The sequence below is a fragment of the Lepidochelys kempii genome, chromosome 11, assembly GCF_965140265.1.
Source record: "Lepidochelys kempii isolate rLepKem1 chromosome 11, rLepKem1.hap2, whole genome shotgun sequence".
NCBI lineage: Eukaryota > Metazoa > Chordata > Testudines > Cheloniidae > Lepidochelys > Lepidochelys kempii.
In genome coordinates this window covers 56,648,680-56,663,268 of record NC_133266.1, presented here as the reverse complement: position 1 = coordinate 56,663,268, position 14,589 = coordinate 56,648,680, and the positions used below count along the sequence as shown (strand labels likewise).

General features: G+C 39.7%; 1 protein-coding gene across 10 annotated transcripts in view; it reads left to right on the top strand.

The window, feature by feature from the left end:
* The window catches only part of ANKRD44 (ankyrin repeat domain 44), a 215,684-nt gene that overhangs the window by 124,701 nt on the left and 76,394 nt on the right, over nucleotides 1-14,589 (top strand). For 7 of the 10 annotated variants that reach the window (XM_073306272.1, XM_073306268.1, XM_073306270.1 and 4 more), the window contains exons 10-13: nucleotides 4,195-4,309; nucleotides 8,185-8,267; nucleotides 9,538-9,655; nucleotides 14,043-14,111. In XM_073306272.1, coding sequence (XP_073162373.1) covers nucleotides 4,195-4,309; nucleotides 8,185-8,267; nucleotides 9,538-9,655; nucleotides 14,043-14,111 — 385 coding nt within the window. The remainder of the gene's footprint in view (nucleotides 1-4,194; nucleotides 4,310-8,184; nucleotides 8,268-9,537; nucleotides 9,656-14,042; nucleotides 14,112-14,589) is intronic. The other 3 variants (XM_073306276.1, XM_073306275.1, XM_073306269.1) reach the window with 1 other exon arrangement.

Sequence of the window (14,589 nt, the reverse complement as noted above, 5' to 3'; positions counted from 1 at the left end):
CCAAAAAAGAGAGCTAAATCAGAGATGAAGCTGAGATTATGGGTTTGAGTGACAGGGAAGAGGGTGGGATACGCCTGTCTTGATATAGGAAGGGGCGAGTCTATAAAAGTAATGAGTTCCTGCTTCTTCCATTCGGATCATGTAGAGGAGCTGTGAGCTCTTCTGAAAATCAGGCCCAGTTATGTCTCAAATTAGGCATCCAAAAATTGAGGCACCAAAAATCAGTGACTACTCTTGAAAATGTTCTCAGTGTCAGATATGTAGTTGCAGTTTGGTTTAATTGCATTAAATTTAATTTAATCAGACGTCATTTGTAACCCCTGGGGACGACAGTATGGGTATTGTGGGCTGTGTCACAAAAATAAGATAATAAATAGCCAAAGGTGCGAGTCAGCTGGCCAGAAAAATATGGAATGGAGCCAAGGATGTAGTTAGCAGAAATAGCTCCCTTTCCCACCTACTGTGTCCGGAAGAGCCTTGAGGGTGAATAACCATCTGAAAATTAAGGCAGAAGGTTACAACTTTCGATGGTAACAACCTGTAAAGGGATGGAGTATAAAATATGGTAACAATTTGTTCTTGTCATTTAAATTTCTCCCACATGTCTGTGAGGACTTTGCTAGGTGACTTAGTACAGCAGGATATTGGCACCAATCTGGTCACTCTCAGACAGAACTAGCTTTATTTGTACAGTCAATTTTTATGACATCCGCTTATACCTGAAAATACAAAAGTATTTAACCCTGGTGTCATAGCTTAATCAAGTTGTTAATGTTTTGATCAGAAGTCCCCATTCACATACCTTGTCAGCTACTGTTTGTGTTGAGTATGAATGTTGGAGACATCTGATAAGTCTTCAAATTATTGTCCGTGTAATGTTAAATCACTCTTTTATTGTTGAGATAGGTAGAGGCTTAGATGAGACTATAAGACTGATTTGATTCAGCAGTGTTCTCTCACTGATGTTCTTTCAGTAAGATTTGCAGCTGAGTGATCTTTTGTTTTTGTTGGGTCCTATGACTAAGAAGTGAAGTTGTATTAATGAAACACTTTGGGGACCACCAGTGTACATGTCATGACTTACATTTTTGCCCTAGTACTGTCCAACTTAAAATAAATCTCGTGATTTAGAAGAGCACCAAGGGTGACGGATCCACTAGAAATGCTGGATGTGTGAGTGAATACTAGTTCTCGATTGTAATAATCCTAATTCTTAGCACTTATATAGCAGTTTCCATGTGTAAACATCAATGTGCTTTACAAAGGTGCGCAGGTGTTGCTTATCCTTATTTTAGGGTAGTTATCTTTGTTCTATGACAGAAGATAGAGAGGTGAAATAAATTGGCCAGTGTCACAGAATGTGTCAGTGGCGGAGTCGGGAATAGAATTCCGGTGTCTTGATTCTGTCATATATTTTTTAAAAATACCTTACCCATGTTTCTAACTATACCATAAATTTTTACAAGGGGAAAGAATCAAAAATCTGGTTTATGCCTCATAGGCTTGTCAGGCTGACATTGATCCCAGGCAAGATAATGAAGCGGCTGATGCAGGATTTGATTAATAAAGAATTAAAGTAGGGTAATATAATTAATGCCCATCAACATGGGATTATGGAAAATAGATCCTGTCAAACTAACTGGATATCTTTTTATGAGATTACAGGTTTGGATGATAAAAGTAATAGTGTTGATGTAATATACTTAAGACTTCTGTAAGGAGTTTGACTTGGTACTGCATGGCATTTTGATTATAAAATTAACATGGCATAACATTTTAAATTGATTAAAAGCTGGCTAACTGATAGTTCTCAAAATGTAATTGTAAATGGAGAATCATCATCAAAAGGATGTGTTTCCAGTGTAGTTCCCACAAGGATTAGTTCACTATTTAACATTTCTATCAATGACCTGGAAGAAAACATAAAATCATCACTGAAAGTTTTGCAGATGACACAAAAATTGGGGGAGTGGTAAAGAATGATGAGGACAGACAGTGATGAGCTGCCAAAAGCTGAAGAACCAGTTCCTTCAGTCGCTCCGGGTCTTCGGCGGCACTGAAGGACCCACCGCCGAAGACCCGGAGCTCCGCCGGGTGAGTAAAAATGAAAAAGGGATTCTCAGGGGAGCCTCCCCAGCTGAGAGCTCAGGTGGACCAGACAGGACAGTCCCGCGAGCCAGATGTGGCCCGCAGGCTGGAGTTTGCCCACCCCTTTAACAACCGGTTCAAAAACTGGCTTCAAAATTTAACAACCGGTTTGTGCGAACCGGATACAGCTCGCCGCTGAGGACAGGTCTCTGATACAGAGCGATCTGGATTGCTTGGTAAACCAGGCTCAAGCAAACAATATGTGTTTTAATATGGCTAAGTGCTGTATACATCTAGGGAGAAAAAATGTAGGCCATACATACATGATGGGGGACTTTATCCTGGGAAGCAGTGACTCTGAAAAAAATTTGAGGGCTGTGGTGGATAATCACTGAACACGAGTTCCCAGTGTGATGCTGTGGCCAAATTTTCTAATGAAATCATTGAATGCATGAATGGGAATCTTGAGTAGGAATAGAGAGGTTGTTTTAACTTTGTATTTGGCACTCATGTGACCACTGGCAGAATACTGTGTCCAGTTCTGGTGTTCACAATTCAAGAAGGGTGTTGATAATTTGGAGAGGGTTCAGAGAAGTGCCATGAAAATGACTAAAAGATTAGAAAACATACTTTATAGTGATAGACTCAAAGAGCTCAATCTATTTAGCGTAACGAAGAGAAGGTTAAGAGAAGGGGTGAATTGATTGCAGTCTGTAAGTACCTAAACAAGGAACAAATATTTAATAATAGGCTTTTCAGTAAAGCAGAGAAAGGTATAACACGATCCAATGGCTGGAAGTTGAAGTTAGACAAATTCAGACAGGAAATAAGGTATAAATTTTTAACTGGTAGAATAATTAACCATTGGAATAATTTACCAAGGGTCATGGTAGATTCTCCACCACTGACAATTGGTAAATCAAGATTGGATGTTTTTCTAAAAGATCTGCTCTGAGAATTATTTGGGGGAAATTCTATGACCTGTGCTACACAGGAGGTCAGACTAGATGATCACAGTGGTCCTTTCTGACCTTAGCATCTATGAACCAGCTAGAAGATCATCTAATGTAGTGGTGTTTAAACTTCTTAATATTGAGGATCGTGTCTTTGGATAGAGATTCTCTTGGAGGGTTATCTTCCCTTCTGACTGCCTAAAGCTGTGGCAAGTATAGTGGTTGTTTCATGAAATAGTGATGTTACCAAAGGGTTATGGAGACAAGCTGAAAGTAAACCTGCTTTAGTGTTGTGGATTGGGCTGTTTGGTTAAATACACTCTCTCCCCCACCTGTATTTTGTATCTATGCTGTTTATTTTCTCTCTTTGTGTATAAACCTTCTCTTACAGCCTGCAGCTCTCTCTGCTCTACTCCAGGTTACTTTGCATTCGGTTCTCTCTTCCTGTGTGTCTTGCTGCACCTACAGTTGTGTTGTGGCATGTAGGTTTGATTAGAGATGAATTTACACCTGAAGAAGCATATGACAAACAAAGATAGGAAGCAGCTATGCAAGTGCTTGGGGTTTTCTGTTTGTGAAAACCCTGAGAGAGCTGTAGGTTGGGCTACAGCTACCAGGCAGCACCACTGATCAAATATTGACAGACTTGGTGAGGGTGCAATAAGCAGCCAAGTGAGGAAGAGCTCCATCTTCTATCATTGCTTTGTGGACAAGGTTGAGCACCAGTCACCTAAAGAATTGTGGCAAAATTTCAACAATTAATTCTGTTGATGTAATTTAGGGCAGCTGCTCTTGCCTTTAAATCAGCAACAATTCAGAGTCACAGCAACACCTGCAGTATCTGTGTACCACAGTAGGCAATTATAGGGAAAGGCCTATGTGCAATATGTAGAGAGGCGGGAATAGAACAAAGTAAAAAAAAATGCAGCAGTCAGAATTGTGGCCATCCTGCATGACTGGCACAGTAAATGGCTTGATGTGTATTGATACCCTGTCGCACAAATTCAGTGTGTCTGCTGCTCATATACAAACTAAACTACAGCTGTAACTATGAGGGTAAGCTGCATTCATTGGAAATAAATAAATGGTATTTCTGGTTGCTGACTCGCACTAAATCCTTGTGTGTTACACTGTGTGAAAATGTCTTTTCCAGGAGGTGAAATTGACTGTGTTGATAAGGATGGCAACACCCCTCTGCATGTGGCTGCGAGATATGGACATGAGCTTTTGATTAACACCCTAATAACCAGCGGAGCTGATGCTGCCAAGTAGGTTGCTGAAGAAATGCTGTTCCTAATGGTCAAGTATTATGGGTAATGCTAGATACTGCTTATTTTTCAAGTTCCAGTGTATTCAGGTTAAAATGCATGTGCATAATTATGAATTCAGTAACAAATAGTTTGTATCAGGAAGTCAATTTGAAATCAGTATAAAATACAAAGCTACTAATGAAGGGCATGTAATTCCCTCAGTGTCTAAAATAAATAATTTACGTCCATAGGCTTGTAGTACTAAATTGATTTATTCCTTTATCTAGTATCCATTGGTGCTGGATAAGTATCATTAGAAATGGTAAAAGACAAAGCAGGGTTTAGTCAGTAAAATTATTTCAGAACCTAATGCAGCCGTGGTGCCCAGTCTTTGTGTCTTATGGTTTCAGATCTTCAACTGGCTGAGATGATGAGGCTGATTTTGTTTTGCGGTTTTCTTGAGTGAAACTAAGAGATAAATTTTGATATGTTGTTCAGCTCTTTGTGCTCCAAGGGATTGATTTGGCTAGGCTGATTTTACTCTGTGTTTGTGTGTGTATGAGAGAGAGACTGCATTTGACTATGTTCATGATTACATATATGTATACATATTGTGGGCCAAATCCTGGGAGGTGAATTGATTTCAGTGAGAGTTGGGCATTTAGCACCTCCTAGAACCTTGCCCTAAAGCAGTGATGTAACAGAGCACTAAATTTCCAAACTAGTTGCGGGAAGAGTAAAATTAACTGTGAAAGGGAAAAGAGATGGTATTCGGAGTGCAAAGATACTGGCATTTGGGCCATCCTGGTGGCCACAGGGTAATGCCAGGGAGGAGACCTGGTTTAGATATCTAATGTGAATCTCTTGTTCCCTGAACAAGCAGGGAACAGAGAAAGCTAATTATTTGCCCATCTCTGTGAATGAAGCACCGTAAAGTTTGTTATAAATGTTTTGTAGTATTCACCGTATACATCTGAACATGCAATTGAGTGTTTCCTCACTAGAACCAACCAGCAGTATTTGTGATGCCTAATACTGAGGTAGCTGCTGGGGAACATCCTGTTTTAGGACCCACGTCAACCTATTTTCTTTTTAAAGATGTTTGCAGTTTTCTAGGCTTTTCATTTGGAGATTTTGAAATAAGTATTTTTTCACCATGTTTTGCTATCTGTTTTGTTAAAACTGCTTCTTGCCAGACAAAAAAGGCAGGGTCAGATTTATGCCAGCTTGAGAATCTGGTCCTTTGTGTCTAAATATGATTTTTGCTAGCTCTGTCTAATATATAAAGTTTCAGTCCATCTGTTTTCTGAGGTTTAAGGTAACAATGAATAGCAGTGAGATAACTAGCTCTTGCAATCTAGGTTTTCTGCTCAAAATTTCTATTTCACACTTGGGTGACCTGTGCATTTATCAAATAAAATACCTCTGCCAACAGCAGAAATATCTGAAGTGAGAAATCTGCTTAGATACAGTAGGCAGATCCAAGTGATGGCACTGTTCTGAAAATGAAATTACCTACTCAGTACTGCCAGAGGGAATGAGCTTTTAATGTGTTGTATGCAAATAACTTTGGCTTAATTCCTTGAACTGGCACTGAAAAGAGAGAATTTCTTCAGTGCTGCTAGCAGAAACTGCAGACAGCAAGGTCAGCAATTTGATGCAATTGCATTTCAGGGGTATGGAAGGTAAATAATGTAGGGAGCAGTTGTGAGCAGCTCTATACAGTATGGCACTGGCTAGCAGATGTGCAAATTGCATCTCTTGATGGACACCAGCCAAAATATGCACTCGGGTGGAAATCTCTATACAGTGATGGGGAAATGTGGCTTGAGATAACTAGGGGGGAAGGGGAAATAGATGTAAAAATCAGAGGTGCATGGAGAATACTATGACTATATATAATAAATCCTCTTTGTGATTTCAGGTTAAATAAATATATCCACAGCTTAGAAATGCAACCTGTTTAGACAGACTTGAGCAGCTTGGTGGAGCTTGTGCTATTTCCTTTCAAAGAATAGAGTGTCAGAGCATCCTTGGGCAGGTTTACTCTGTGGGAGACCTAGATGCTGGCAGGGCATTGATTAAATTAAATTTATACAGCACTGTAGATCAGTTCTGATTGTGGTCAAGTAGGAAGGTTGACAAATGCAATGTGAAAGGAAAAGAGGAATGGGAATACAGATTTTGCAACAAATCATATTTTTTTTAAAAAAAACTACACTCGTGTTTATGTGCATAGTAAAAATGAAAATGGTGTGAGAGAGAAAGAGAGCACATATTTGCACAAACTTCCTCCTGGGTTGTAGGCACAGCTACATATTTTGCAGTTTCAGCTCAGTTGCCACCTTTTGTAAATTTAAGCCTTTGTGTTAGAGTTGGATTTTAAACAGCTTATCCTGGTATGAATATGAAATAACTTTCATTAAAGCTTTGTAGTTCTCTAAGAAATTTTCCTGCCACCAAATCTTTCATGAAAACAAGTTCCTTTGGGTCCATATCTGAAATCCTGCCTAATGATATGATCATGTTACGTATATCCTTGGGTTGTCTTGAAGAAATTGAGTGATGGCTATGAATCCATCTGGCGTCATCCAGGACTTTAATTAACTGTTTTTAGCTGCATCTGCAAAAGCAAACAGTAGATTCTCACCTCATACACAGTAGCTGAGTTCAGAAGCTCTACAGGGATTTGCACCAAAGGATTGTCTATGTCGTCGTATCGGTAAAGTAATGTAAGCATAAATGACACTTTGCAAAAACCTGCCAAAATACAAGAGTCTCAAAACCAGGAGCCTAAACTTAGGCTTCTAAATCCATATTTAGCCACCTGCCTGATTTTGAAAGGTACAGAGCACTCCACATTGATGTCAGTGGGAGCTGTTGAGGGTTCAGTATGTTTGAAAAATCAAGCAAATGTCTGATATGGATGTAGGACCCTAACTTTAGGTTCCTGTTTTAGGGTTTTGTCAAGATGTCTGCTCTGAGGAGCCTACAGTCTAACTGAAAAAGGATTGATGGGATAATGATTTGAAAACAAAAATGCCTGGAGACACTGCTCGTGAGGATATATAGGCAGGGTTGGGGAAAGTGGAGGGTTTAAGGATGGATGAGATGAAGTAGGATGTTTGGTGCACAGGAATTGGGAGGCAGTTACAAGTGTAATTGCAGCCTGACAGAAGGTGAGAAGCTGCAAGTGGCAGGAGACAAAGAGAGCAGTTAGCGGAAGAAGCTGTATAGTGTGGAAAGAGAAGAGAAATGTATGGGGTGGGGGCAGAACCTCAAAGGTGAGGATGAGGACCTGGAACTTGATGTAGATGGAAAGGGCAATGTGTGACATGAGTGAGGAAATGGGTGAGGTGGTCAGAGCACAGGGAGATGTCTTTACAATGGTATTTTGGATGGACTGAAGTATGGAAAGAGGAGACACTACAAAGACAAAGACGAGGGGGAGGTGCAATAATCTAGGTGGGAGCTAAATAAGATTTAAACTGGCATGTTAGCAATAGGGAAGTAGAGGAAAGATGGGTTTTAGAGGCAATACAGGGATTCTTTCAGCATTTACTTTCACCTCATGTGATAGAATACTTGTGTTGCAACTGACAGTCACAGTAGAAATTGAATCTAAACAAAATCCATTCTCTTAGCTTCTTCTCTCCTAGGTTCTCATCTCATTTTTAAAACCATACCTATCCTTGCTGTCAGAGTGTAATCAAAATCGGATACTAACGTTATGCTTTAACAAAACCCCAGAGGGAGATTATAGAAGGTTCAAATAAAATTAACGATGCACTACAGAAGTACAGACTCGATATTTTTTCAGAGGGGAATTTTCATCATCTGTGCTGAATGTAACCCGTTCTTTTGGTAACTAATAACACTGTTCTGCCTAACAGGTGCGGTATCAACAACATGTTCCCCTTACATTTAGCAGCACTAAATGCTCACTCGGACTGCTGCAGGAAGTTGTTGTCATCAGGTAAGTGAATCCAGCTGCGACTGTGGAGCTTAATTAATATCATGAACATGCTGCTTATGGCCCCTGTTTTATTCGGTGTTGTGAATTGTCCAAATGAAAGACTTCCTGTGCTGCTTCATGTGATTGTGTTGCTTGGCATATGGGAGTGTGTGTGGCTTTCCTAACTGCATGCTGATAATTACTAGCATCCTGTATTGTTCAGGCCTGAAGCCCTTTGAATGCTTTTTTTCCCCCTGGCAGTCACAGAGAGTTTATTTTAATTCACAGGGAAGGGGAGGAAAGGGAAAATCCTTTACCAAGCTGTAAAAATGTGAGATACTGTAGGTTCTTCGGGAAACAAACAACTCTAGGCCCTGATTCAGGGGAAAGCACCCTTATTGAGGACAACATTTGAGCAAATGCTTACATTCCATTGAAGCTGATGGGACTAAAACACATACTTTCCTGAATCAGGGCTATAGTAAAGAAAATGGGATAGCTAAAGTTCTGGGGGGGGGGGGAGGGCAAGTATTAGTTTGCTGATACTGCTCTTTCAAAGAGAGTAGTAATAAGGTGCCAACTCTTGACTTCCTTATGCAGGCAGAAGTTCCACTGAGTTCAAAGATAGAGAGCAGTTCATATATTTTCCAGAAAAATATATCATTCCTTAGCATGTGAAACCTCCCACAACCACTCTCAGCCATAAGGCTGAGTCCCCTGGGATGTTTAGGGGAAAAAATAGCGTGAAAAATGTAACTTGTGTAGCCAATTACAGCAAACCCTGATGTGCTCTGTCCTGGGCTATTAGGTCAGCGGGGGAAGCAGGCTACTTAGGCATCCCAGGGTTAGTTCCGTAAGAATCTGCATTGGGTTTTACTTCTATAGCCTTGTGCATCTTTAAAAACATGTGTTGCACATTCCTGGAAGCATCCTTCCAGAATCTAAAACCACCCTGGAAAACACACAAATAAATAAAATTCAACTCCGTACATGCTAGGGCTCACTCTGTGCCTCTCCTCATTTCATCGTTTTTTTGTGCCTGCTATCACAATTCTCTCGATAAGAATCCGCCTCAGAAATGCCTGTCACATGATTTAATAGTTATGTAGCCCAAGGCTAAATGCGGAAATAGATTCTTTTTGACTTCACAGTTCTTTTTATAGAGCCACCAAGCTTGAGCAGCCACTGTCCGTTTCCATGACAACCACTTGCTGACTAGAGTTGCTTGCATTCTGATTTTTCTAACTCACTGTTTTTTCTGTCTCTGCAATGTTTCTTGTGGTTTAACTAGGACAAAAGTATAGCATAGTGTCCTTGTTTAGTAATGAGCACGTGCTGTCTGCAGGCTTTGAAATAGACACCCCAGATAATTTTGGAAGAACGTGCCTCCACGCTGCTGCTGCAGGAGGGTGAGTAGTTACAATTATAGCTGTTACGCAAGTTGTAATTTAATTGTGGAGTCAGTGTAACTCAAGCCAGCTGTACCATCTGCAAAGGAATGTGTTCCAATTAAAGAGGAGCAAAACAATTCGATGTAAAATCTTTCTCTCTCCAGGCTGTGTTCCGCCAGCATTTGGTAAACTGAGGCTCAAATTAGGGCTACTTGTAGTTTGAGCAAGGGTGGTAGGACCTGGTCTTTTATTACAGAAGGCTAGTTTGTGATTTGAAATGCACACCTCTGGGAGGGAGTAACAATCCCCCTGTCTTCTGCCTATATGCAGACTGCTTAGACTTTGGGTCCAGGTCCCAGGAGCAAGAGAGGCTACACACTCACTCGCTTCTTCCCTGGTTGCGTGGGTTGGACTCTTGGCTCCATGCCTCTCACTCACTGGCCAGTACTGCCACACCAGCATAGGAGGTGGGGTTGTAGTTTAAGCCTGACATGGGGCCAGCAGTAAATGACCATCCCTTGAAGGTGGATGCGGGGAAGGAATAGTGGCTCCCTGAGATGCTCCTGCTGGGGTGCAGTTAGGCACTGCCCTCTTGTTGTGTCCTTGAGTCAAAATCTAGTTATAAAAGAAGCTTTTTAAGGCATTAAAATGCCACAGTCTTTTTTTCCAGGTTGCAGTCATAGAAAGATTATTTTAAGCCTCTGAAGCCCATTGAAAGTAACCAAAATACAGAATCAAAAGGTTTTCATTTCTGAGGATGCAATTCAGATGGGTGGTAGGATACTAGGAGTGAAAATGAATGAAAATTAAATTATGTCAGTTTCATTTGTAGCCCTTCTGCCAAGTTTCTTTCAAGATTTGCTGTTAATTCCCAGTGGATTTGTTTGAAATTAACACAGAAAAAGCACAGATCGCTTGGCAAGCTATTGTTTTCTGGCTCTTCTGTTGAGGCTCAGAAGATGGCTCAGAAGATCGCTAGATGGAGCCTCTAGAATCCATCCTAGATTGGCAGTGGTTGTAGTGACCAGATATGGTAATTACCTGGTGACTATTTGGTAACCTTTGTAAGAATGAGTTGTCAGCTCACTTCTTAGTGGACCATTGTCCACTTCACCAACGTCGTCACCATCAGAGGTACATAATGAAAGTGTTCCAAACACGGGATAGGATTACTCTTGTTAAACATTTATTTAATACAGTTAACAGAAGATATATAGTAGTTGGATGGACTGAATTAGCCTGACAGAGCACTCTTCAAAAAGTACCTCTGCTTAAAGCTGAACTCAAAATAATACCCCAAGTGTCTGAAAGAAAGGCACTGAAATAAGAGGCAAAAATTGCTCATGAAAATAAATCAGTTTTTATCTATGGCTGACTGTAATTGTCATCACTAACGAGAACTCTTATTTTGGGTTCGTTGTGGGGAGCATTGTGTAGATATTTTATACACTGACAATTTTAGATTGGGATGAACACCTGTTTTGTTCCATCCACTTCTTTTAGACTGGAACTGGAGCTGTACATAAAACACATATTTTCATCTTGATGCATATCTGTAACTCCCATTAACATTAATGGGAGTTATACTGGCATTGAGATGAGACTACCTTCCAAAGGATCTCTTTTTTTCTGTTTCCTAGTAGAAATGATTTATTTCCCCTCTGAATGACAAAGGAGTCTTGGAAGATTATTGTGCTTCATTACATGATCTTCCGGTGTGGTATTGTACATTTATTTACTTGAATTACAAAGACATTAAAATGCAGCTATTTTATTTTCCATTAAGAATCATTTCAATTTAAGCAATAACAACACATAGTTGTATCATATTGAATTCATTCAGCTGGGATAAAAACTATGAATGATCCTATGCAAATGCAATAAAGCTCTTAAAGATGTGCTTAACTTTAAGCTTTTTCTTAGGTCTCATTGAAGAAAATGGGTTTTAAGTAGATGCTTAAAGTTAAGTTTATGCTAAATGCTTTGCAGAACAGAGTGGACTTCAGCATATGCGAAAAAATTAATCCTGGCCTTAAGTGTTTTCCTGAATCAGGGCCTAAATCTCCTCCTCATTATTAGCCTAGCATTTTGTAAACTTGCTTCAGACTTCAAAAATGCTCTTGGAAAAATCCTCAGCTCAGCCTGGGAAGCATTAGCAGCACAATTTTTGACTGTCTCCCCTCACCTTGAATCCAGGATATATTTATTACTTTCTATTTATATTTTGATTTGTTTTTACTAGGGCTGTTGATTAATTGCAGTTAACTCATGCGATTAACTAAAAAAATTAATCGTGATTAGTTGCACTGTTAAATAATAGAATACCAATTGAAATATATTAGATACTTTGGATGTTTTTCTACATTTTCAAATATATTGATTTCTATTACAACACAGAATACAAAGTGTACAGTGCTCAATTTATATTTTTTATTACAAATATTTGCACTGTAAAAATGATAAAAGAAATAGTATTTTTCAGTTCACCTCATGCAAGTACCGTAGTGCAGTCTCTTTATTGTGAAGGTGTAACTTACAAATGTAGATTTTTTTTGTTACATAACTGTACTCAAAAACAAAACAATGTAAAACTTTAGAGCAGGGTCAGCAACCTTCAGTATGCGGCCCCTCAAGTTAATGTGCTGGTGGGCCGCAAGACATTTTGTTTTCATTGACCATCCTCAGGCACGGCCCCCCTGCAACTCCCAGTGGCCGTGGTTCACCATTCCCAGCCAATGGGAGCTGCGAGAAGCGGCAGACCGCAGGAATGTGCTGGCCGCTGCTTCCTGCAGCTCCCATTGCTGGGAATGGCGAACCACGGCCACTGGGAGCTGAACTGGGCTGTTCCTGCGGATGGTCAATGTAAACAAAATGTCTCGCGGCATGCCAACGGATTACCCTGATGGGCCGTGTGCTTTAGAGCCTGCAGGTCCACTCAGTCCTCCCTCTTGTTCAGCTAATCGCTAAGACAAACAAGTTTGTTTACATTTATGGGAGATAATGCTGCCTGCTTCCTATTTGCAATGTAACCTGAAAGTCAGAACAGGTTTTCGCATGGCACTTTTGTAACTGATGTTAGAAGTTATTTACGTGCCAGATATGCTAAACATTTGTATGCCCCTTCATGATTTGGCTTCCATTCCAGAGGACATGCTTCTATGCTGATTATGTTCGTTAAAAAAAAATGCTTTAATTAAATTTGTGACTGAACTCCTTAGGGGAGAATAGTATGTCTCCTGCTCTGTTTTACCTGCATTCTGCCATATATTTCATGTTATAGCAGTCTCAGATGATGACCCAACACATGTTCATTTTAAGAACACTTTCACAACAGATTTGACAAAATGCAAAGAAGGTACCAATGTGAGATTTCTAAAAATAGCTGAAGCACTCGACCCAAGGTTTAAGAATCTGAAGTTCCATCCAAAATCTGAGAGGGACGAGGTGTAGAGCTTGGTTTCAGAAGTCTTAAAAGAGCAGCACTCCAATGAGGAAACTATAGAACCTGAACCACCAAAAAAGAAAAGCAACCTTCTGCTAGTGGCATCTGACTCAGATGATGAAAGTGAACATGCGTTGGTCCACACTGTTTTGGATTGTTGTTGAGCAGAACCCATCATCAGCATGGATGCATATCCTTTGGAATGGTGGTTGAAGCATGAAGGGACATATGCATCTTTAGCGCATCTAGCACGTAATATCTTGCAATGCCGGCTACAACAATGCCATGCGAACGCCTGTTCTCACTTTCAGGTGATATTGTAAACAAGAAGCAGGCAGCATTATCTCCCGCAAATTGTAATCAAACTTGTCTGTCTGAGCGATTGGCTGATGTAGGACTGAGTGGACTTGTAGGCTCTAAAGTTTTACATTGTATTATTTTTGAATGCAGCTTTTTTTTGTACTTAATTCTATATTTGTAAGTTCAACTTTCATGATAGAGATTGCACTACAGTACTTGTATGAGGTGAATTGAAAAATACTATATTTTGTTTTTTACAGTGCAAATATTTGTAATAAAAAATAAATATAAAGTGAGCACTGTACTCTTTGTATTCTGTGTTGTAATTGAAATCAGTATATTTCAAAATGTAGAAAACATCCCAAAGTATTTAAATAAATGGTATTCTGTTATTGTTTAACAGTGTGATTAATTGTGATTAATTTTTTTAATTGCTTGACAGCCCTAGTTTTTACTTGTCTGGAATAGCATTTCAGGCTTATCCAGAAATAAAGGTGTGATCTTTACAAGTTTCCTTTTTCTTGGTTCTTTTGTTCAGGCTTAAATTGCAGTTTATGCCCAGTTTCTGCTCTGCAAATAGTGAAATAACACTTCTTTTTTGGGGGTACTAAGATGAAAACTTTTGTTTTGCTCATTCTTTGTTTTCTTTCCTTGTCTTTTCAGTAACGTTGAATGTGTAAAACTCTTGCAGAGTAGTGGAGCAGATTTTAATAAAAAGGACAAATGTGGGAGGTATGTAAATTGTGAAGCTCTTTTTCAGATATATCTCAAAGAAAGAAAGAGAAAGAAAAAGCCCTCAATCTGGAAATCAATATGTTCCGCTTAAAAAGGTAAATGGTAAAAGGGGGTAGGAAATCCTACAATAGGATACTGCTGCTTGAAGTTAAATGCCAAAAAGGCAGGTGCAGACTATATTAAATATATGAAAGCCACGCCCATGCTCTTGTGTCTTTCTTGTTTAAAAATATCAGTGGTTTAATTTTATTCCTCATTGCTCTTCGCGCTGCTTGGATTCTTGTGCTTTTGTGCCCAAGATAGCACCTGCATGTCACTTTGGGGAGAACTACTGCTCATGAGCCTGCTTTCTAGACTTTCTCAGAGTAAAATAATGCTGGTAATGTTATGACAGAAATGGATGTGCTGATTCAACTTCCTGAGCGCCCCGGATGTACATTACATAGTCAGCCAAACAGTTTTCACCCAGGCCACG